We start from the raw sequence: 24965 nt of genomic DNA on the forward strand, positions 1-24965 counted from the left end.
TTGGTAATATCATAAAAAAAAACACGGGATTCGTTTCCACTGTTATGCTGATGATACTCAACTATACATCTCAATGATACCAGATGAAACTTCTAAATCAAATTTTAAAGACGGATGACCAATAATTTTCTCCTATTAAATTCGGAAGAGACCGAGATATTACTTATCTAAAAAGCTTCTAAAGAGCTTCTGGTAACCATTCCGGCTCTCTAGCCACAGCTGCCCCATCTTTTTAATCTAGATTAAAAACACATCTCTTTCACCAAGCATTCATTCATGCAAATGCGCATTAGTGGGTTAAACTAATTAATTTTACTTGTTTGGAACAGCAGCTACGCTAATTATGTCTCTATTTGTTTCTCTGTTTTGCCACAAGCTCCAGTCTGGATCCAGAACACCTGAGAAGAGATGACGCTGACCCTTCAGAGGACCTCAGATGATGCTAACCCTGAAACAACATACAAAACAAACAAATATTGCTACAAGTGTTATTGCATCATATAATAATTGCTGTTAATAATGTTTATCTTCTGGATGACTACATCTTGTATTAATTTTTCTGAAAATTCCTGTCATATGCGCACAAACTGACAGTCACCACTGATAAGCTACTACTAAATATTGTAGAAATAAAATTTTCTGTAAAGTTGCTTTGCAATGATTTATATTGTAAAAAGCACAATACAAATAAACTTTAATTTAATTTAGATGTCATTCCAAATCTTTATGAAAAATGTTAAATGTGAAATTCAATGGAGTCCATTACAAGATCTAGAACAACACCGCCTTTGATTGTTTTGAGAAAAAAACCTTTAATACGGGTTTTGAATGACATGTAACAATTTTTTTTTCTGTTAACTTTCCCTTCAAAAGATGCTGTAAAATTTTACTTTTTGTCAGACAGTCACGCCCAGAGTTCATTGACGTCAATTAACATAATTCTTGGTAATGTGGGTTTTTTGTAAACTTGATGATAGCTTATTGGCCTCTGTCACAGCTTCCGATTTCACAGTGACTTCCTTAACCCTGAGAGCGGCAGGAAGCCCACACTGTCCATCATCAGTCCTGGCAGAAATCATAGAGAACTGTTCATCTGTTTTCACAAACTATCCAGCTATTGGCTAATGCATTGTACAAATACTGGAATGAAAAGTGAAGTCTTTTGTTATGAAGCACAGGAAGCACACATCGACCGATAATCAGGAAACAAATGAGACATCTAAACTTGCATTACTGACATATAAAACATTGCTTCTGCTCTCCCCGAAATATCATGGATTTCGCTATTAAACTAAACGCAGTTACAAAGTGGGATTCTGTTCTTAAGTTTCAGTTCAAAAGTGAATCATTGCAGTAATGAGTATTATAATGGTGTTACTGATGCTAAATGATATCGATTATGAGTTAATATGAACATGTTTTTGGTTTGGTGATGATGAAGGGGTTCTTGAGTCTCGCTGATGAGTGCATGAGACCAAAATGGATTGGAAACACTGGTCTTGGATATTTTGTCTTTCTCTGAACCCCACAGATCCACTTGAAGTCATCGCAGTGGGATGCATTTAAAAGAGCATTTCTGCCAAAATCATTATTATGCGTTTCCACCACCGTACACCAAGTGTGCAATGTTTAGGTCCAGATCCGCTATTTAGTATTCATTTAATAAATATAAAATTGGACATATGGGCATTTTTGGCCCTGTGGACTTAAACTAAACTTCTGTAAGCATGAGTTTAAGCATAGACTTGGACTTAAAATGTATTTAGTGCCTTGAATGGTATATTCATATTCTGACATTCGCACTGCTTCTCACTACCAAGTTATTTTTGCTACTACTAACTAGAATTTGTTAAGCAAACTGACACTGAGTCAGCTTGCCATTTCTGTTTTTGAGAGACCAATTGGCACGAGTTCAAACCACATTCATGCTACGTGCCATACTACAGACCTGATATGGCAGCTATGGTTATTTTCTCTCTTTGTAAAACAAGCTCAAGCATGAAGAATGAAAGCCTAATGAGCTGAAAAAGCATGCTCACTGGGTTGTTTGGGTAGATGGCCTTGAGGAAATTTCATGCTTTTTCCCATCATCCTAAGGCATAATTATGTTAATTTCACTGTGTTACATAAATTGCATCAAATAGAAATATCATTACTGTCCATCCAGATTTGTCAGAAGTAGTAAAAAATTGCACAAGTGCCACTCATTATGTATAGTAAATGAACCATGTCACTACATTTTTCTTTATTCAGAAAACTATTTTTGTGTATATATATATATATATATATACACACACACACACACACAGACACAGAGAAAATAGATGATTTTAAAAATTTAAAATATATATATATTTTTTTTAAAGTGATGTTTTGCACTGTAATAAGATATAATAATGTACATGGTGTATTTACACCTTAAAAATAATTTAATTCGTCACGATGGACTATTTAAAACTACTTGAGTCACCTGAAATAAATAAATAAATAATTTAAAGAAAAATAAAGGACACAGGAAAAACAATATAGCTGTTTTCCCTAAGCACTCATATGAATGTTAACCTGATATTCATCCAGCTGAATGTTTCCTGATATTTGTCAAGTATCCAAATGTTTTTACCCTAGGATTTAGTCTCCTCCTCTTTAGCCCACAGATCAGGTCATAAATAGCTGGTTAAGTCCTATCTGGTCTTTGCAAAGCTCATTGGCTTGAATTTGGAGGAGGGTTCAATCTACTATAAAAGATGAAGTGACGCAAGATTTCACTCAATGCTTCCTGAAGCTCAGCTGAGCAGGTGGCACAAGACATCTCAAACTTGTCCTTCAATAAAAAAAATATATATAAAAAAGAGAGAGATTATTTTGGAAGGATTTCATCGGATAATCCAATGCTTGAAATTAAAGCACAGTAAGATTTGTTTGTTTTTTTCTCCCAAGTTTGATGAAGAATGTTAAAAATGTTTTAAATTATTAAAACCACTTATGTTTGTTTTTACAGCATCTGCTCACTTTAAAGTTTGTGACTGCTTTGGGAGGAAAAGGGGGGAAAAAAAAGAGTTCTGAAGGAAAATTTCACTATTATATTGCTGAAGATGACTTGTGCAAAGTAAGTTTGTCTTAATACAACTAGGGTTTCCACAGTGATGAAAAATCTGGAAATATTTCAAAAGTGTAGCCTAGTTTCCAGGTCTGAACAAGTCATTAAAAGTGATTTTTAAAATGCTATTTAGTCGTAGGAATTTCTGTAGTCAATATTTCTATTAAACCCTTGTTCTAAATGACTTCTTCAGCTAGAACTCACTGTTTGTGAGTGTAAACATTATATACGTTGGTCAAAAACTGTGGCAACAGAGACCGTGAAGTGTTAAAATGCTAATGTTGTCGTGTTTGTGCACCTCCAGTGTGATGTCGAGGTTTGGGCCACAGGTCTCCGTGAGGTCTATGGACATGACCGTGGGCTTCAGGTGCAGAGGATCGCCAAACATCACACACCTGCGTGGCGTGTCTTCCCCCAAACCCCTGCGGCCCTGCATCGCCCATCAGCCGGTGATTGAGTACAGACACTCCCCTTCCACAGGCCTCGTCAAAGCCAAGAGCAGCCGCAGGGAGAAACGCGTCGCGTTCGCGGACACCAAAGGACTCTCGCTCATCACGGTGCGCCTGTTCTCCGAGAAAGAGGATACAATCCCGCGCGAACCGGTGAAAACCCCACGGCTGAAGAAGCTGGGCTGCGCTAAAGAGACCGTCCATAATACTTCGAGGTTGAGGCTTGGGTTTGAGCAGCCTTGTGGAGACTTCCAGGCGTTCAGGACTCGGATTCAGGAAAGCATGGTGGCGTTGGAGAGCTGTAAAGTCACCAGGTGCTCCATCCTCGGCACCGTGCGCGTCAAGAACGTTTGTTTTGAGAAAGCGGTGCACATCCGGATAACTTTCGACGCCTGGCGCAGCTACCAGGACGTGGCGTGTAGGTACCTGGAGCAGAGTTATGGGGAGCCTGGAACCGACGTGTTTGAGTTCAACATCAGCGTCCCTGAGCGGTTAGAGCCGCGCGAGCGCGTCGAGTTCTGCGTGTCCTACTCGCCCGCTGCGTTCAGTGCTGCTCAATGGGACAATAACAACGGAAAAAACTACTGTATTTATGTGTGTGAAGTGTGACTGAATGTGCGGTTTTCTAACGACACTCGCACTGTTTGTGCAAACACACCAAAAACTACAAACGTTGCACTTTGTGACCTGTTTTCTGACCCGTTCAGCATATACTGACTAAAACATGCCAAGGAATGCTTTTCTGAGCACTCGACTATGCTGTTTTATACATTTTAAATGTATTGGAAATATTTGGCAAATCAACGCGTTTAAGTCTCCCATACTGTGGAAATGTATTGCCTTTTTATACCTTGCGTGCTGTGGGAAAACATTTTGGGATTTGTATCGAATAAATGTCATTTTTATATTTTCTTATACTTTTAAAGATGACTTTAGGAATGTGCCACTTGTTTTGGGAGTCTGCGCACTTTAACATGTTGATGAAACTCTTTCCATACTGTGGGTAATTTAATTTTTTTTTTTAAAGTATCTTATTAAATAAAATAAAGCTCATTGAACTTGCATCCTAATGATTGGTCATTCTCTCTTGCATTTATCTATTGCGTTTTTATATCAAAATTTCCTTTTTTTTTTTTTTTTTAATCTAGTCTAACAAATGTTATGAGCTAAAACGGTTTCGCATGGGACACAAACTATAGGATCAAAGAGGTTCATTCAAATCCCAGGACGTTTTTGTCTTGGACTCTATCAGTATAATCCATTTAAATCCATTAACTCCAAGGACTGGTGCCTGACAGGTCTTTGGATTGATGCAAGAACCCTTGATCGAAAACTGATGTCATTTATGTAGCTTGATTGTTTATCTGAGAATTATGTTTTTTATTGATGTTTTAGGTTTATGATATAACTATTTTAAGTGGGAAAACTAAACGCAATCGAGTTATTTCATTTGACCTCCAGGATATAGGACTGCTGCACAAAATGCTTTGCAGAAACCAAAGAAATCATCCCTGCCGGCAGGGAAATTTAGAGCTTATGTTGTAATTTGTCTTATTCATGTGAGTTTTAAGGATGTGCAATATAAATCCTGCTCTCAGCTGCAGACAGACAGACCTATAGAGATCAGTGCTTGTTCAGTCTGATTATGAATGGCCTGTTCATAATCAACCCTGATCAGATTATGTATTACATACACCAGCCACCTTCAGTGAGCAAATATCTAACATAATGACACAAGTGATTTAATGGCTTTCATATGCTCTGTGTATTATATTATGTTATTTAGAAATGTTTAATTTCAGGCAGTTCTTCCATTTCCTTTTTGGAACAAATTATTATATATTGTGGATTTCATTCAGTTTTTGGAGTTTGAAGCTCAAGCATTCTCACTATCACTCAAATATTGACAATTCGAGGCCTATCATATGTAATTCTGAAACAAAGATGTGAATGTATTTTTCTCCATGATACCTATGCAGTACTATGTTTGATAAGCATCTTGCAAGGTTTTTGTGTGTGTGTGTGTGTGTGTGCATCAAAACCACTAAAACTTGGTCATAGCTGTACTGAAACAACCATTTTCACGCACACAACCTACAACATGCAGAAACTCTCAAAAGTCTTTTATTTAATGTTAAAGCATTCAATACAGTTAATGTAACATATTTATGCATATACATGCACACAACGACACATGAAATGAATTACAGGTGACAATCCAAAAGACTTAATACAAAAAAAAAAAAACATAATCAATTACATAATTCAATAATGTAACCTTTATATACGGTTAGACTCACAAGCTATGGCTTCAGAAGACTTTAAAAATATAACACTAGTCCCATGGACCACTTTTATCGTGCTTTAAAATACAAGTTTTAAAAGACAGTAAGTAAATGATGAAATATTTTGGGGTGAACAGTCTCTTTAAGATCTGAATAGTTTCCTCACAGACCATATGGCTTTGATTCACGACAAGTGGCCAGACTATCATGGCCCCATTCATTTTTTTATATTTTTAATTGCCTCTTTTGTGCAATGCCTTTGGTGTATTTTCAAATTTTCATAAGTGAATATTTATTCAGATCCTCATTATGCCTTTGGGTCCATTTCCAGACCAGAGAGGTTCTCACGATCCGGTTTCCGGTTGCACTTCCAGTGATAGCTGCCATTCACAGCTCAGCGGCCCACGCTGATATTGCACACCTTACAGCTCGGGTCTTTTTTGGCGTTTGCGGTGGAAAGACTCATGAGCTGGTGACGGCCACTGATCTGAGAGAGTATGCCGTGCTCCAGAAGCAAGGGCTCTGTGTAGAGCACCTCCAGAATCACATCACTGGCGTGACAGAAGGCCGGTGCGTCTCCAGGGGTGAATGTCAGGAAGGGATTGCTTGACAGGTCCAGTCGTGGTAGGCGGCTGTTGCAAAAGCTATCCCCCTCCGATCCAGCAGGGGCCAGCACCAGCACTACATAATGGTACGCTGTGTACATGCAGTAGAAGTCAGCAAAGTAGAGGTTTGTACTCAGGGTGAGGACACGATCGGCAGATATTTGGAAACGCAGAGGGCCGTATGGGGAGTCTTTAGGAGGGAGGCCTGTGTCGAACTCTGTGCTGCAGCTGAGGAAGACGCCACGGAGCTTTCCGTTGATGGGGGAGCCGTGACTTCCACTGTTGTCTTTGAAAGATGGGAGCATTGCACCTCCACACTCTGACCTATGGAGAGAGATGTAGAATAATAAAAAATCTGCTGTTTTAATCACTAAAAAGTTGAAATGTTGACATTCAAAGGACAAATCACCTATCATCAGTGCGTGCCCTTATGAAACAAAAATATATTGCAGTATATTGGAAAATATCATGTAATATATTAGGCATATATTCTTATATATATATATATAGTTTTTTTTACAATATATTGCAATATATTGAAAGTGGCAATCATTTGTATATTTTGCAATATATTATATAATATATGTATCGTCAATATATTATTAAATGTATTCAAATATATAAAATATTAGAAAATAAAAAGGGAAAATAATATATTACAATATATCACAATATATTTTAAGAAATATATTGGTGAATATATTTTCCTTTCACAAGGGTGTTTTATTTTTATTTTTTACCTTACTCATTTTAATCAAAATATCATGTTTAATCAATATCAAATATCTTTACATTTTTCCCCGGGCAAAGTACGCTGGACTTCTCCAATCATTTAGTCCATTTAAATCCTGTCCCTTTCCTTACAGTCGACTGCAAGCTTACATTGAGATCTGCCTTCATCTAATCAACAACCAACGCAGTGAACCAAGTTATTGAACCTGCTATAAATATCTGTCACTCCTTCCATTTTTTCATGACTGTACGTGGGATTAGCAACTCATTTTATTTCTGAATGTGATGAACACAGGACTTCAGCATGACACAAATGAAGGACGGGGCTTGGTTTAAAGACCTCTTCAAAGAAATGACAATAACTAACAATTTATGTCAACACCAATGGATGATAACATTCTCACACACTATTATTGCATTTGGTGACTAAAATGCATGACATACTATATGACAAACTCCATGACAAACTGAAACTGCATGGCGAGATATTAAAAGGCAATTCTATTTTGATGTTATATTATGTATAAAGACTAACGTTTTTCAAGTAACATGCAATGAAGAATTCCATGCAATGATACAAGGAACATGAAAGAAGGAGATAGAGTCTGTTTTGATTTCATATCAAGTTCACTAGCCTTCTCAAATCACAAAAACACACAACAGATAAATCAGAAACTGCAGTCTCAGAGCTGTCAAGGAAAGATCTAGAGAGACTGAGGATGACAGATGACACTAACCTGACATATTGGAAGTATTCAGGACTCTGATTGCGGTAGAAGACGGAGAACCTGAGCAGCCTCCCCGCAGCAGCCTGAGCTTTATCTAACAGCTGCTGGAGATGCTCCATGGCATAATCTGCAGAAAAGAACCCATTTAAAACCATCACTATTGAACATAAAACACAAGTGCTTTCTATAAAACACTTATGACACTGAAGGCAAGAAAAAAGCAAGCAAGATGTGTCCAAATTGGTTGTGTCTTCAATCCGACGATAGGTATGTTAAGCCATATGTTCATGAGTTTTTTAGCATTAGTATTCAATAGCAAATGTGTGCGTTGAAGAATAATTTAAGATAATCATGATACTTTATACAGAGTGCTAGTGTGTCATTTTTATGCCAAGTAGTGCAGAAATTATGGTTGTTTCCGAACAGGTTTCCCCAAATAGTCTTCCTGTTTGTTATTGGTTGGAAAAAACTAGCCCCTCCCCTAAACTCACACCATTGGTTGAGCCTGTTGCTGTGTTGACAAATTATTTGATGGAGCTACAGAGTCACAGTGTTTAGCCCTTTTTTAGGGACAAATCTTTTGGTCAGTTGTCTTTGCATATTAAGCTGGAACAAGAGGAACGATTTTAACCCTGAAAACGCTCTGCTCACCTCCAGTGCAGAACTCTACTACTTGGCTCCATTCAGACACATGATAGTCTCCGTCCGGCTGTCTGATGGCAGTCTGAACAGCCACACAGTACTCTGTTCGAGGACTCAGGAACCAGTGGCCTCTCACAGCCATCGGCAGGGGTCCTGCTTTTGTCACTAGCTTGGTGGGGACATCCTGAAAAGCCAAACAACAGAGGGCCCTGATAGTTGATTGTTGGCTTAAAGGGTTTGTGTTCAGCCTTCAAGAAAACAACCAACCCTTTACAATACTTGACCATTTTTTGTTTGTTAAACCCCTACAAGTTGGGTATAAAGTATGGTAGTGTGTGATCCTCAAGCCTAGAGTTTCAAAAACTGTTCAAATTTGAAAAGTCATATAAAAGGATTTTTATACATAGTTTTTAATTGGATCAAAGAAGAGAGATCTGATAGAATCTGAAATTTGCACTGTAGAAACGTCTGGGGGAAAAAACTAAAAAACTAAAATGAACTAAAAAAGTTTTATGAATGGCATTTGATTGACACAAAATGGTAGTCAGATCAGGTCTGGTCTTTTTTATTGAAATTTGAGCTGAAATTAAATCAATTAAATATGAGAATTAGATGAAACTTAAACTTAAACGTTAAAATAAAATAAGTAAAATGTGTGTATATATATATATATATATATATATATATATATATATATATATATATATATATTTAATTAAAACTGTTTTAAAATAAATTAAAATTAAATAGAAATTAAGAAAAAACAAAAAGTTGACCAAAGCACATTTAAATATTAAAATGTTAAATATATTTGAAATTAAATTAAAATCTAAAAATAAAAGCCACTTCATAGTATTAAAAAATACATATTATAATAGTAGTATAATAAAATAACAGGCTAGTTGGATTTTTTTTAAGTTGACTGAAAAATGAACTATAAAAAAAAAAAAAAAAGAATATGAAGAAGAACCAACCAAAGACTGAAAAAATCAAGTATCTTTATAAACGCCAAAATATAATTTATTTGTTGTATATAGTTTAGTCGAATCAAATCAAAAATGATTTATAAAGCACAACAGAACAACAGAACTGTGCAAAATCATCCTAAAAGAGACATAAGAAGTGAATATAAAACAATACAGACCGCAATGCAATGAATTTAATTTAGTCTATAGTATATACGTCTGATTATGTATTTATAAATTTCTAGTGTTATAAAATCAAGTTTGTGATTGACGGATAATAGTTTACCAGTAAAATGAGTCATGGGAAACACTTATTGCCTGATAATTATGTATGCAGCCTAATCAGTGAGATAATATGATTTCTGAGCAGATAACATCTGCATCCGTCTCATCCAGTGCAGTAATCTTACGCCTGTTATCTGTTAGACGAATCTTCTTTCTGAGAGGTGACAGACATTTTCAAACTTCACTAAGCGTAAAGTATTTCCTCTCACATATAAGAGCTCGTTCACAGTTAATTAGTCTTGTTGTGGAGGCTCAAGATCCTGACGAGCAGAACCAATTATGAAATGCTCAGAGGGGCGGAACCATAGCAACTTCCTCAGCAAGTCCTTTCAGCCACAAATGCAATATTAGAGCCGTGGCAAAATCAGAAGTAATTTAGCAGCAATTCATGCCTGTATTATCTTTGGCAGCCAATGAGTGCAGAATAGATGCATGGTAATACTCCTACATTATAGCTTCATTTTGTCAGGAAGAATTTAAAAAACAAGAAACACAATGAAGATTTTCATTCATTCAACTCTGAATATCTCATCAGCATCCTCCTAGCACTTTCTAAATAGTGCACTAAATTGACAATTAAGTCTTGCAAGTGTTGTAGATGTTTCAGTCAAGCAGACTTTGAATGCAGCTTTCAATGAAATGAGTTGGATTTTTGATAATTAAGTTACAGTTATTGTAGATAAAAACAAATATATATATATATATATATATATATATATATATATATATATATATATATATATATATATATACAGTACAGACCAAAAGTCTGGTCACCTTCTCATTCAAAGAGTTTTCTTTATTTTCATGACTATGAAAATTGTAGATTCATACTGAAGGCATCAAAACTATGAATTAACACATCTGGAATTATATATGGAATTATATACATAACAAAAAAGTGTGAAACAACTGAAAATATGTCATATTCTAGGTTCTTCAAAGTAGCCACCTTTTGCTTTGATTACTGCTTTGCACACTCTTGGCTTTCTCTTGATGAGCTTCAAGAGGTAGTCACCTGAAATGGTCTTCCAACAGTCTTGAAGGAGTTCCCCGAGAGATGCTTAGCACTTGTTGTCTGCGGTCCAGCTCACCCCTAAACCATCTGGATTGGGTTCAGGTCCGGTGACTGTGGAGGACAGGTCATCTGGCGCAGCACCCCATCACTCTCCTTCTTGGTCAAATAGCCCTTGATGCCTTCAGTGTGACTCTACAATTTTCATAGTCATGAAAATAAAGAAAACTCTTTGAATGAGAAGGTGTGTCCAAATTTTGGTCTGTACTATATATATATTTCTTTCTTTTTTTTTGAAGACTGCTGCAGACTTTCATGTGTAAGTAGAGAGGAATACTCACAAAAGAAAAAAACTAAACAAATAAAAAATATGCACATGATTCCCAAAATTACTAGTGTACAATTTTTTTTTTCCAAAATAATGTCTAAATTTTATATATGTAGTACTGCTCAAAAATAAAGAGATACAAATTGTAAAACATAATTAAACAAATAATAATAATAATAAAAATACATTTTAGTAGTATCCAATTACTTTTTTTGTTAGTTTTTTTGTCGTCATTTTTCAACTATTGCATCTTTGTTATCTTTGTCTTATTTAGATTTTCTTTCATCATTATTATTATTATTATTAGTAGTAGTAGTAGTAGTAGTAGTAGTAGTAGTATCTATAATAGGCTGCCTGTTTTCGGTTGTTTGTGGAGGGTTTACGAATGTAAAAAAATATGATCTCTGTACAAACAATAGCATTTGTCTTTTGAATAAAAAAAAATAAGTGCATGATGATCAAAATACTAGTGCATTAAATTTAGATATTTGCAAAGCAGTATCTAAATTTTCATGTGTGAGTGTTGAGGACTCAATATAAAAATAATAAATAAAATAAAAAATAATAAAATAAAATAGTTGATTTTCATGTGCAGATGGTGAGGACTCCTACTCAACAATAAACAAATAGGTGCATAAAGCCACAAATTACTAGTAATTTATTATTTATTATTATTAATTTATGTGAAACAATATCCTAATTGTAATACATTTTTTTGTTTGGTTTATTATTTCTTTTTAATTGGTTGGCTATGTTTTTTTAAACACTGTTGTGGACTTTAATGTTCAGATGTGTGAACTTTTTACTGAAAAAATACTGAAAACAAATAAATATTAGGTGCATGATGCCCCAAATTATTAGTGCACTAAATAGTTTTTTTCCAAAGCAATATCCTAGTTTCATACATGCTCTTAAAGGGGTGCTTGGCCTGGGATTGGGGGGTTTGTGTTGTGGTGAGTCATTATCCGCTCATAGCAGCTTTGGTCAAGTTTCTCTGCTGCTGTATTAGAAGTGATGTGAGCATCACCGTAGCCCTGAAGCACTGTCCGATGTGCTCATTACAACACACCTACCACCTTTATCAGCCTGCATCTGCCTCTCCAGCGCCTGCTTTATTTCTCCTTTACTCAGGCAGGAAAGCAGGGGATGCTCCGCTTAAAGAAATATAACATGAAAACAGATCTTAACCCGTCCATTACACTGCAGGTCAATTTGACCGTGGCATACATTTTTGAGTTGTTGGAAATACTGGTTAATCTATGATTTTTCTTGAAGTTCTGTGACTTTTTCTCATTTTGTTTCATGAACATGCCTGCAAAGTTTCAATAGGCTACTCATATTAAATTTATATTAGGATTAGGATGTTCCCTTTCAGTCGGTCACGTTCGACGTTACGAATGGGGATCTCGCCCGAGAGCCCAATCACCTTCGAGTGGTACAAAACGAGCCAATGGTACACAAAGTACCTTGGTCTGTGGAATCTGCATCGCAAGCTCCGCCCCGCAGAGCGGGTATATAATGAGCAACGCGAGCAACTCGCATTCAAGCTTTCGCTTCGGAGCCGAGCACATCGCTTGCTGCAATCACCGGAGTGTTTACAAGCAAGTGCTGGTGTTGGTGTGACGGCGCGATTCAGCGGTTCGTCTGGGTTTCCTGCCACAGCTCCCGTGTTCCCCTGAGCGCTTCAACACCCCTAAAAGAGCAATTTCTCTCACAAAAGAGATACGGGCCGATTTGCGTCTTTTTAAAGATGTCATTTCGCCCGTGTGTTTCTGGGTGCGGTCGATATATCGCTCCTCGTGACGGTCATGATCGCTGTGTCACATGTTTGGGCTTCCAGCACGCTAAGACTGCGTTCGTGGATGGCTCATGTTCTCATTGCGGGGACATGACCATCTCGGCGTTGAGATCGAGACTCGATTACCTTAAAATGTATAGAGTCCCCTCTGCCACACCCCGTTCTAGCTCTTCTCGTAAGAGGGCTACTTCGGCTGGTGGCCAGGGTGATCTGAGGGTTACTGTGTGGGCTTCCCCGATGAGCGAACCTCCTCGGGCCACACCCCCCTCACATACGCCGCAGCCGGTTGAGTTCCCGGAATGAGTTTGCTGGACCCTCTCAGGCTCCTGACATCTCATTCGGGGCTCGCGAAGAGAACCGTATGTCGATCGGCGCATCACAAGGCGGGCTTGAGTCCTCGGGAGATGAGGGTTCGGCTGCGTTGCCTCCCTCGGGAGTGCCAGCATTGTCTGAGTCCGATCCCGAGCTGACGGCTGTGCTTTCCCGGGAAGCGGAGAGCATCGGGCTTGAGTGGAATCCTCCACCCTGTCCCGAGCGCTCAAGGCTGGATGATTGGTTCCTGGGGGCTGCTCATGCGGATCGCCAGCACCCCCCTCTGGTTCCTTTCTTCCCGGAAGTGCACCAGGAAGTAACTAGTTCATGGAAGGCACCTTTAACTGCCCGAAACCGTTCTGGTTCTTCCTCCGCCTTCACTGCTCTCGAAGGCGGGGCGGCCAAGGGGTATGCTGGGATTCCCCCAGTGGAGCGTTCTGTTGCGATGCAACTGTGTCCACATAGCGCCTCCGCTTGGTGTGGTGGTCCCAAGCTGCCCTCCAAAGCCTGTAAGTTTACATCCACGCTTGTGGCCAAGGCTTACAGAGTAGCGGGCCAGGCCGCTTCTGCCCTGCATGCCATGGCCTCACTGCAGGTCTATCAGGCCAAGCTGCTCCGGCAGCTGCACGAGGGCAGTGCTGACCCAGGGGTTTGCAGGAGGCGCGCACTGCTACCGACCTCGCTCTCCGGGCGACGAAGGTCACTGCGCTCCTTGGAACCTGGCAGACATGAGGGAGTCTGATCCGGCTCAGCTCCTCAACTCCCCGGTCTCCCAGGATGGCTTCTTCGGCGACACGGTAGAGAGCTTTGCCCAGCAGTTCTCTGCCGCCCAGAAGCAGTCTGAGGCCATTAGACACATCCTGCCCTGGCGGCCCACTGCTGCTTCCACCCCGCCGCTGGCAGAACCTCAGCCTGCTCGTCGCCGAGGGTGCCCCCCTGCGGCCTCCTCCACTCCCGCTCGGCCACAGCAGCAGCCTTCACCCCGGCCGCAGCGAGGAGATGGCCGCAGAAGGGCGGCGCAACCCGTCTCTGCCCCTAAACCTGCCAAACGCCAGGCCAAGCAGCGTTCCTGAGACGAGCGACCCGGAGTTGGAGACGTCAGCTCATCAGGAGGTGGTAGCAGGACCACTCCTTCCACTCCAAAGAATCCTTTGTTCTCGTTTTCTTTTTGTTCCGCCACTGGCCCTGCGGCCGGTGGTACCCAAACCTTCACTAAGAGCTGTTTCCTCTACCTCCGGGTCCCAAGAGGCCACGAACGACAGCTGGCGATGTGCTTCCTCGCCGCTCTCGTTCTCCTCTCCCCTTGCCAGTTTCCATGCAAAGACGGCTCAAGAACGCTTCGCCTTCTTATGCCCTCTTTGCCACTTGGAGTCAGACGAGTGCCCGCACTCCGCCCCCGCTAAGGGATGCTATGCCTCCCATGCCGGGGCTGTCTGCTCCACCACGCTGCCCCACTGTGGGTATGCCTGTAGTCCCCTTGACCCCGCTGGTTTGGTTCCTGGCTAGAGCTCCCCAGGCCTTCCCGCTGGCTCATCCGGACACTCAGGCTCGGCACGGACGCCCTTGCACACAGCTGGTCGCTGGGCCTGCGCAAGTATGCGTTTCCCCCAGTGAGCCTTCTTGCACAGACGTTGTGCAAGATCAGGGAGGACAAGGAGCAGGTCCTCATGGTTGCGCCTTTTTGGCCCGGCCGGACCTGGTTCCCCGAACTTGTACTCCTCGCAACAGCCCCTCCCTGGCCAATTCCTCTGAGGAAGGACCTTCTTTCTCAGAGACAGGGCACCCTCTGGCACCCACCAAGGTACTTTGTGTACCATTGGCTCGTTTTGTACCACTCGAAGGTGATTGGGCTCTCGGGCGAGATCCCCATTCGTAACGTCTCTGTTCCCTCCTACATACGTAACCAAGACGTTTTGTGTTGAAGACATGTTTAATAGTTCGTCATGTTATTTTTGCTATTTTGAACCGAACCCATTTCATGACGTTGCAAGCACCACTCCCTACTTATGTTGTTTAAAAAAAAAAATCAATCAAAAATCAAAAATTGTTACAGTATCATTTATAATATTCATAATTAAAGAGCCACACAGAAGGGAAATCAAAAATGACCTGTATTACAGTGTATGATGTAGCTGTCCATCAGTGTAAACAATGTGCAAAGTAATTAAACCAAAAAGTACACGATTTATAAAGTTATTGGCTTCTAAAGTAAGGAGTCGACTCTGAATCGCTGAAAGGAGTCGTTATAAATTTCAAATCTTTTGCCCATCTCTATGTACGTCACTAGGAACACTTTGCATAATAATCTCCGCCTAACGTCTTGGGAGAAACGGAACTCTGACCTGCCCCCCCCCCCCACACACACAGACGCTCTGGTTGGTGTGATAGCATCATGTCGAGGAGACAGTGTGTTTTTAATTGTAAAGGCAAGTTTGTTTTATTTTCACTGCCAAAGAATGAAGATCAGAAGAACCAATGGCATTTCACTGATGACTGCTTTTCTAATCTCGGTGAGTTCAAGGCGGGATTTTCAAAGCGTTTGGCCATAAAAGAGGGTTCATTACCAACTACATTTAGACCAACAAGCATCTCCGAATCACAACGCGAAGTATGATTATGAAGTTATGTGTTTGTTTTCTCCCGAGCGTCTTATCAGTATGTCGCGCCAGCACAAACAGTTATATGTTAAAATCCTCTGGAGTCGATTAACGCGGATACGCGTTATGAGTCATTTTCCCCGGAGTGTAACTCCGTGAATACTCAACGAAGAGACATGAGAGAGATATCTATAGAAAGCTTGACATGTTGTCTTTAAAACTAATTAAGTGCTGCCGAAAACAGATATTCGGTGATAAAGTAATCCATATGAAAACAACGTGATGTCCAATCTTTCACGTCTCCCTTCATTATATCTAATGTGACCACGGCCCCGCTCTGAACGCGCTATTCAGATTCAAACTGAAGCGCACGGCTTGAATACACCCACACAGAAGAAAAAGCAGCAAGACTGTTCAAGTTTTTTATTTTACTGTTTGCTTCGCGGTGAGAGGAATAAGACATAATTCACCCCAAAAAGATGCTAACGCATTGTTTACCGTGACGTTGTGTCAGGCCCGGCGCCACAAGGGGGCAGAAGGGGGCAATGCCCCCTCAGATCTGACTTGTGCCCCCTCTGTTTCATTTTTGTATTCATGGTTAAAAATAAAATGTTCAACCTTTTGAGTTAAATAATAATTTAACCTTATCCCCATGGGATTTAGAATGTTCAGTGTTGTAACTCGTGACATTACTGCCAGATTCAAACGTCTTTCGCGTTGGTTGGCGCTGTGCCAGATACGGACGAGCTCAACGCTGTCATTTATTACAACTATGCAGTGTTTTCAACATCATAATGTTTATTTTAGATTTCAGACATTTAAATACACATAAGCACTGGTAAAACAACAGCCTACATTTGGAGTTTGTAAAATACACACTGATGTCTGTGGAAGCAAGTGCTATTGTCGCGTTGGTTGGCGCTGAGCCAGAGACGGATGAGCTTTGCGCTGTCATATCACAACTATGCAGTGTTTTCAACCTCATAATGTTTATTTTAGATTTCATACATTTAAATAGGCTACACATAAGAACTGGTACAACAATAGCCTACATTTGGAGTCTGTGAAAGCAGCAAAAACAATCTATCCAAATATATTTTGCCGACGTGTGTTATTCATATCGGATAAACAAGGCTAACAATAAAGTTTACTCTATTGTTATAAAAAAATTTAAACGACCAAACACACTCACTTACACATATTTGAGAATCGGATAGTTGATGACATGGTAAGTAAGTTTGTGAATATTTCAAATAAAAAAGGAAAAACGAAATGAAGGATAGCCTACATCTGTTATACAGTGTTATTATTGTGGCTGCGGTGTTTCACGTGACAAATATGACGCGTTGCCATGGAAACATTAAGGGGGAACGTTCTAAAATAACTGTCGCCTTGAAAAAATCTTACTCTCGGGAGTCAGTTAGGATATTTTAAACTTAAGTGATTCAGTGCCAAATCAAGGAGACTGCAGCTCTTCTAAAAAGGTATAGGGCATGATCTATCATCATTACACTGTTTAAAATTTGCTAGTCTCTGGTTACCTGCAGTTGCATATGGAGTGTTTTAGAGAGCGCTGTATTTAAAAATCTGTCGTTGCAAAGCGAAATCTCTGTGTGTATTAATCATTGATGGTGTAATAAAGTTAAGCCCCCTTAACAATTTCACATGCCCCCTCAGTAATTTCATCCTGCAGGCGGGCCTGTGTTGTGTGCGGAACAACCAATCAAAACTGACTATGTTAGTTGACCAATCAGAACACAGTATGCTACCGAAAGGTGGGGTTTAAGGAAACTGAATCTTTTGAACAGCTTCGGGCGAACCGTTTGGGGATCTCTGAGAATTGAGGTAATTTTAAAATGATATTTTGACAAAATGACAATGTTTTTTAACCTTGGATGGATTTGAACCTGTTGTACATGACTTATAAACAGTGATAGAAAGCTTAGAATTTTCATCTTACTGGCTCTTTAAAAAAATACACTCGGGTCGACAGCTTATAAATAGTGTTGTGGGCGTGGCCTGAATGCGCGCTCTGTACAGTATATAAAACATGTTCAGGTTTCGTGTGTGGAGAATCATGCACGGGCTAAAATTAAATTATTGTTTGTTGATTCATTGTTTGTTTGTTTTTGTTTTTCATAGTGTGATTGTCCTGAACCCAATTCCAGTCAAATTGACTCACTCCTGAGGAAGAGTCATTAATAAACCTTAGGTGCTTTGGGTTCAATTGCTTATCAAAAATCTACTTAAAAATTGTTTATTAAAAGTAATAATGTCTTCTGACAATGAAAGTCAACAGGGTCCAGTGTTCTCAAGCACCAGTTATCAATCATCACCCTCACTATAGTGTCCTGGTTTAACCCCGGACTGTCCTGAGAGGATTGACCCTCAGTTCAAAGTAAGTTGACAGATTGCACTGACACTGAATCAGGGCTGTGTTTTCTCCTGTGAGATCAACAGGGAAGATACTGACTCTGTGCTTGAAGCGGTTGTGCTCGCTGCCCTCTTTGCGGCTCAAGTCGATGAAGTAATGCGTCACTCGGGACGCGTCCTCAGGGGTCATATCCCAGGTGATCCGGAACGAGTCGCAGGTCACATCGCTGATCTCAATATGATGGGGTGTGGAGAGCAGCTCCACCTCAGCCATCGCCTGCAGGAACACAACACAACACAACAACCTGTCAAACCGAAACATCACAGACGGTTAATGGAGAAAACACACATCTTCTGACTTTTGGCAGCACAGCAGTAGTTTCAGACACAGCCGACTGAATTACTTATTTTTTCATTAACCACCTGGTTTCTATACAAATGGAACAATTGAGGGGAAAATGTGCTTATGTTATGCTTGGAAACTTATGACATCTCCCAGCGACGTCATTATGGCCGACAATGCAACAAATTACACAAAACTGAGAGGTATATGCAAAAAAGTATACAAAAAGTATATCTATACAAAGTATAAATAATGTTGACTTTTATAGATGTTGTCAATACAGACATCTTTCTAAACAAATAAAAAGACCAATAAAATATTAAATATTAAAATATTAAATAATTTCTTTTGAGCGAAGATGCATTAAACTGGTCAAATGGTGACAGTAAAAACATTTATAATATTACAAAATATATTTTAAAACAAATGTTATTATTTTGGACCTTCTGTTAATCACTGGACAAAAATGTATCATGGCGTGCATGAAATATGAAGCAGCACAACTTTTTTCAACATTGAGAATAATCAGAAATGTTTCCTAAGCAGCAAATCATCATATTAAAATGATTTCTGAAGGATCATGGGACAATTGAAGACTGGGGGAATGATGCTGAAAATTATTTTAAAAATATTTTAAATAAATAAAAAATATTTTAAAATATATTCAAATAGGAAACAGTTATTCTGAACTGTAATAATATTTCAAAATGTTACTGTTTTACTTTTTTTTTATTATAGAAATGCAGCCTTGGTAAAATATTTTTTTTTTAAACATTCAAAAACTACGGAGCACATGACGCAGAACCTGATTTTACCAAGTGAGACATGTTCCTGGGACAACATCGTTGTTGACCCTGGAACAACATTGTGATTAACCAATCAGATTTGAAGAACCAGTTTATAGATTTTGTGAAGTTTACGCTTAAAATCAGTGTTTGGTGCTTGTACATCAGTGTCATTCATCTATCATATCCTCTGATTTTAGGGATTACTCATGGTTAAGGTTAGGTTTAGGTGTAGGGATATGGTTAAGAATATATTTTTGGAGTAAAATGTTGTTCCAGGGTCAACAAAATATGTTGACCTAGGAACACATCGGACTTGGCAAAATCAGGACGTGCGCACATGACATGCAGGAAAAAATATAAGGCTAAATCATGTGCATGATTTACTAATTCGTTCCCTCGATTTGCTAAATTGTGCACATGTTTTGGCAAATCGAGGGAATGCAATAGTAATCGTGTGCATGTTTTAGTAAATTGAGGCAACCAATTAGTAAATCGTGCGCACAATTTATTTATTTTTTCTTGCATGTCATGTGCGGGGCTCAGTAAAAAACAAAATTGTACTGACCACAAACTTTTCAACAGTAGCGAGTAGAGTTAAAATACAAAGAAAAAAGTTAAATAAACCACTTCTGGGTCACTGTTAAACCTGTTACCATATGGTACCATATATTATGAAGAAGAAAAAAAAACTATTTTTCCATAATTTGTTGACATGATGACATCGTAATTCTTTCGATAACTAATTGAATAACATCAACCCCATTACCATGATTTTGTACAGTAAACAAATGAACATTACAAAGTGGATACATAGAAAGATCAGAATTGAATTCTGAGTTGCTTTGTAACCATGCAATCTCTAATTAAACTCAACTTTGTTGCCATCCACCCCCATTACATTTAATGAAGACTTCTTTATATCACTAAGTTGAATAACAAAATATCTGAATTTAGCTGGAGACGGCACATTAACAGGTAAACACATTATCTAATCTAATCAAAGCGGTGAAGTATGGTTTGACAGATGCCTCTCAGAGGAGAGATAAGAAAGGTGCTCTCCTCAGAGTGTGATTACTGTCGTGAGTGTGTGTGTGTTTGATTAGCTGTCACTTCCTCTTCCTGTGAGTGCTGACCCTAGAGTAATGTGAAGTCACACCATCTATTATCAGCCCTTGTGCTCCGTGAAGCACTCACTACTCTGAGAGAGAGACGGCAGGGTGATTTATAAACACCTCGCTTTCTTGTCCTCCTTCAGTTTTTTTCCTCATAGCAGTTGTCCTCTTCGATATTTACTCTTTTGACATATACTTCTTAAGTGTCCAAATGCATTTAGGGGGTCAGTAAAATGTATGTGTAAGCTAAATTGTCAGAAATTTGGTGTATTTTGGTGTAAATCTCCCATATGGACAGAGTGCTGAGGCAGCGCAATGCCAAGAGCAATGCTGGACGGCATAAATGTGTGCATGCCAGAAAATGAGAATATGTTTTACAGCAAGTACTTCACACATGAATGCTTTGGCTTAGAGACATGGCATCCCTTGTGAAAGTGCAATAGACTTTAGCAATGTATTAGGAAACATTACACTAGAGTGTGTACTGAATTTAATGTTTTTGGATTCTTAAATGCATGTTATTTATAATGAAATGGATATGTATTATAGTTGACTTACTATTAAATCAGCTGAACTTAAAGAGTGATTTTTAAATGCATCTTTTCATGTAATTTCACAATTACTTTTTGCTGTTTAATACTGGCGAGCATTTATGCCCAACTATATTTCTATTGAAATATTTCTGTTGAACCTTGTATGTGATGCATTATATTTGTAAATGCACATTTGTCGTGATGACGTTGCAATTTAGTGGATTTAAAATATATGAACTTTAAATGTAATAACAAATTATCAAGTACTTTAAATGTGCATTTGTGTATTAGTCAACGCATCAAAATAAGTGTGCTTCTTTAAAATATAACACATATTATTAAAACATAATGGAGTTTTAGGTAAAATTGGTAATTTGACATTATTGCAAAGGGCACTTTTTAAAAATGTGAATAGAGGCAGACACTGTTCTAGTTCACTTAAGCAAACATTTATTTCAGTACAAATACAGATTTGAAGTTCACTATCCAATGCAATTAAGCGCACTCCTTTTTTTTCCACGGAGGACATGTTTAGGTGTGTGTGGCCTGAAGTGATCATCTGCTTTGCCTCAGGATGGAGCATAATTTAAAAAGTAATTTAAGATTAACGAACTGTGAGTTTTGAAATAACCGTCCATCTTACAGGAGGCAGTGACTAATGTCATGGAAACACTTCAGCTCCCCAGACGGCTGCCGCTCAGTCAAAGGCAATGTAGGCCATGACAAACACCCTCAAAGGACTTGAATCAAAGCTGCAAAACACACACACACACACACACACACATGCAGTGGAGCCGCTTGCTTACTATTTTAGAAAAACCTTTGAACATTTTTGAGTTTTGCTCTAGTGCTCAGTAAAAAATCAGGATGCTGCACGCTGTCTGTTATAAAATATGCTTAAAAAATGGCAAGCAAATCTTATGTTTAAGCTACATTTTACCTCATAATGAAAGAAAAAACTGTTATATTTTAAACATAAAAATATAGCATGTTTAAGAACCATAAAGTGTTTTTTTTTTTTTTTTGCATTGTTTTTTTTTTTTTAATGACAATTAAAAGTTATTTTTATGAAGTCTCATTTCAGTAATGTCTCATTACAGCCAGACATTTTACTTTTGGGTTTTTGTGTGTTGTGATTACAATTATTCTGAAAATAAAAACAATAGAGAAAAAAAGAAGTCAGCTAAAATGTATGTAATTATTTTAAAAACATATAATTTTTTTTTGATTCTCATTAAGGCTGATTTGATAATTTATTTCAAATTAAAATATACAAAAGTAACTGTCTGCTCTTCAATATTATACTTAACAAATACAAATGTATTACAAATATATTTTGAAAAAATCTAAATGTTAAATAAAATTTTTTATATTTTTAATGTACATTTAATATAAAAATGACTGTAATACAATATAAATAAAGACAATGTAAACATGCTTATAATCACTATAGAATAAGATTATACCATTTTTCATAATATATCGGCATTATAATAATATAATAAATAAATAATAATGCAAACTATAATTAGGCCTAATTTATTTGTTCAAGCAAACTGCACTATATACTGTATTTTGTTCTTTTGATTTTGGTCTTATGAGATTCACTCAGTGGTATAACAGAGCAGAACAGCATTAATAAACACTGCAGCATGTCAGGAAATTATTGAATGTGTAAATATGTATACACATTAACATATACAACATCACGCTTGTGTGCAGAACTACAGAGATGCAAATCTTAAGATGCAAACTGCTTTTACAGAGTTTTGTGAACTAAGAAACAATTTACCCAAAACTCTTTATCTCCACTTTGATAAGACCTCAACATAAGTGTATTGAGTGACCCATAATACACATAAACGTTCACCGGGTCAGTCTCAGAGAAGTGAATGTGATTCAGGGAGAAACGAGAGGCTGATTCGCACAGTATTAATGACTGTCATGCTTCAGATTTCTCTTCATGAGCGCTTCTCACATGTCTCTGCAATGCAGCTCCACCGTGGTGCCAGTGAAACTATTAAGAGCAACACTGTTCTACATTTCACTGTGATATACACACAACTACAAAAGAGAGAGAAACATAAAACATCAGCGCATGAAAGCACACTTCGGACAAAACGCTCTAATCTGATTATCTGTGCTTCTCTTCTGGACGGTGAACGTCTACAAGGCAGTCCTGACCTCAATTCACACTGCACTCCAGAGGAAAACAACAGTTTTGTGGAGAGAAAAGATATGCAAAAAAATACAAATGAATAATAATGATAAATAAGTAAATAAATGTATTATATTATAATATATTATGTTATAATGTTCATATTTTTCTGAATTCAGTGTTGCTTTTAATGAATAAAAGAGAAAGACGTACCTGTGTGTTCAGAAGCAGTGATGATGATGATGATGATGATAAAGAAGGGATATCTCCACTGACAGAAGCTGAAGAAATTAGTGTGGCTGTAATTCTTCTCTTTCACTGCTGCCAGCTCTTTAAACGAGGATGAAAACTGAGAGCGAGAGGTTTCTCGTTTGCCCACTCGTGCTCTCTCTCTCTCTCTCTCTCTCACTCTCTCTCTCTCTGTTTTTCTACAGCTGTATGCCGAGGGACGTGAACAGCTATGAGAAAGTGCAGCATCACTGAGCTGTAAAAGTGATGTAACGAGCTCCTCGCTCCACCTTCACAGAGACCACCACAGCATGCACTTTTACATCAGCGACAAACCAAGAGTCATGATCATCACACTCATCAGTGGGACTCAAAACCTGCACTTCCATATTCCTGATATTTAACAAAAATGAGTTTGAAGCCTAGAGTTTTAAGATTTCTGGTTGTTGTCTTCTGGTGTCTAAAGCTTTGATGCCTTTAAACTGAAGTTATATAATTTTTTCTCTAAGGGTTAAAAAAAGCTGCTAATGTTGCTAGTAGGTAACAAACTGTTTATCTTGGCAATTGCAAGAATAGTTATGATATAAATGACTTTGATTTTTTTTTATCTTAAAAAAATAGCATGAAGGCTAATGAACAGGATTTATTTAAATGAATGTTAAAAATAATAATAATTCTGTTCCTTCTTTTTCTTTTCTTACAAAACTACATGATGGTCAAAAAAAAAAAAAACTTAGTAAAGCAATGATATTATTAAGGATGATATGATATGATGATATGTATACATATGATATGTATACATATGCAAAATAAAAATTATTATTGTTATATGAAATAATATTAATGGTTTTCTGTATTAATATATTTTAAAATGTAATTTATTTCGGTGATCAAAGCTTTATTTTCTGCATCATTTATTCTGTATTCAGTATTTTGTGACGACTGGGTGAAGGAGGAGCTAGAAGCGAAAATGCGGGTTAACAATGTTTAATGAGAGAAGGCAGACAATACAAAACTGGAACACAAATAACGCTGGGATGAAGGTACTGTCCAAGATGGGGGCGGGAAGTGATGGATCCGGAAAACGGAGGTGAGTTGGCAGCAGGAGAGGGTGGCACAGGAACTGCGGGGAAGTGAGCCAAAGGTAAGTAGTGTTGCTTGATGGTGGTTGCGAAGAGTGGACGGGGTTCTGGGGAAAGACAATGACATCCCACGCAGAAACACGAGAAAGCAAGGCACGAGTTAACAAACAGGAAACAACGCTCGCACTAACACAAGACGTAAGACAAGCCATTATATAGGGATGAGTAATGAGTGACAGCTGTTGCTGATGAAAATTAATGGAGACGCCCACAAACTAATCAGTGCTTACGCGTAACACACAGACTTCACCCACAAAGTGCAAAACCCAGAGATCACGGTTTAACAACTGTGACAGTACCCCCCCCCCCCCAGAAGGGCCTACCTGCTGATTGTAATCATCAATAAGGGAGTGATCCAGTATGTCCCTAGCAGGTACCCAACTCCTCTCCTCCGGACCGTAACCTTCCCAGTTCACCAGGTACTGGAATCCTCATCCCCTCCGACTTGAG

General features: G+C 38.5%; 2 protein-coding genes across 2 annotated transcripts; one reads left to right on the forward strand and one right to left on the reverse strand.

Moving 5' to 3' along the window:
- The first annotated feature begins 2749 nt into the window (after positions 1–2749).
- On the forward strand, positions 2750–4616 carry ppp1r3c2b (protein phosphatase 1 regulatory subunit 3C2, duplicate b). Its single transcript, XM_052564155.1, has 3 exons — positions 2750–2908; positions 2999–3106; positions 3402–4616. The coding sequence occupies exons 2-3, from the start codon at positions 3093–3095 to the stop codon at positions 4153–4155; spliced, it is 768 nt and encodes a 255-aa protein (XP_052420115.1). The 5' UTR covers positions 2750–2908; positions 2999–3092; the 3' UTR covers positions 4156–4616.
- Positions 4617–5644: 1028 nt separating this feature from the next.
- On the reverse strand, positions 5645–23583 carry LOC127964013 (phytanoyl-CoA hydroxylase-interacting protein). The gene is made up of 5 exons (XM_052564154.1): positions 23359–23583; positions 18312–18488; positions 8548–8722; positions 7906–8023; positions 5645–6760 (listed from the first exon to the last, which is right to left on the reverse strand). Exons 2-5 carry the CDS (start codon positions 18483–18485, stop codon positions 6226–6228), a joined length of 1002 nt encoding a protein of 333 aa, XP_052420114.1. The 5' UTR covers positions 18486–18488; positions 23359–23583; the 3' UTR covers positions 5645–6225.
- Positions 23584–24965: the final 1382 nt, after the last annotated feature.

Source organism: Carassius gibelio, chromosome B8 (assembly GCF_023724105.1).
Source record: "Carassius gibelio isolate Cgi1373 ecotype wild population from Czech Republic chromosome B8, carGib1.2-hapl.c, whole genome shotgun sequence".
Lineage (NCBI taxonomy): Eukaryota > Metazoa > Chordata > Actinopteri > Cypriniformes > Cyprinidae > Carassius > Carassius gibelio.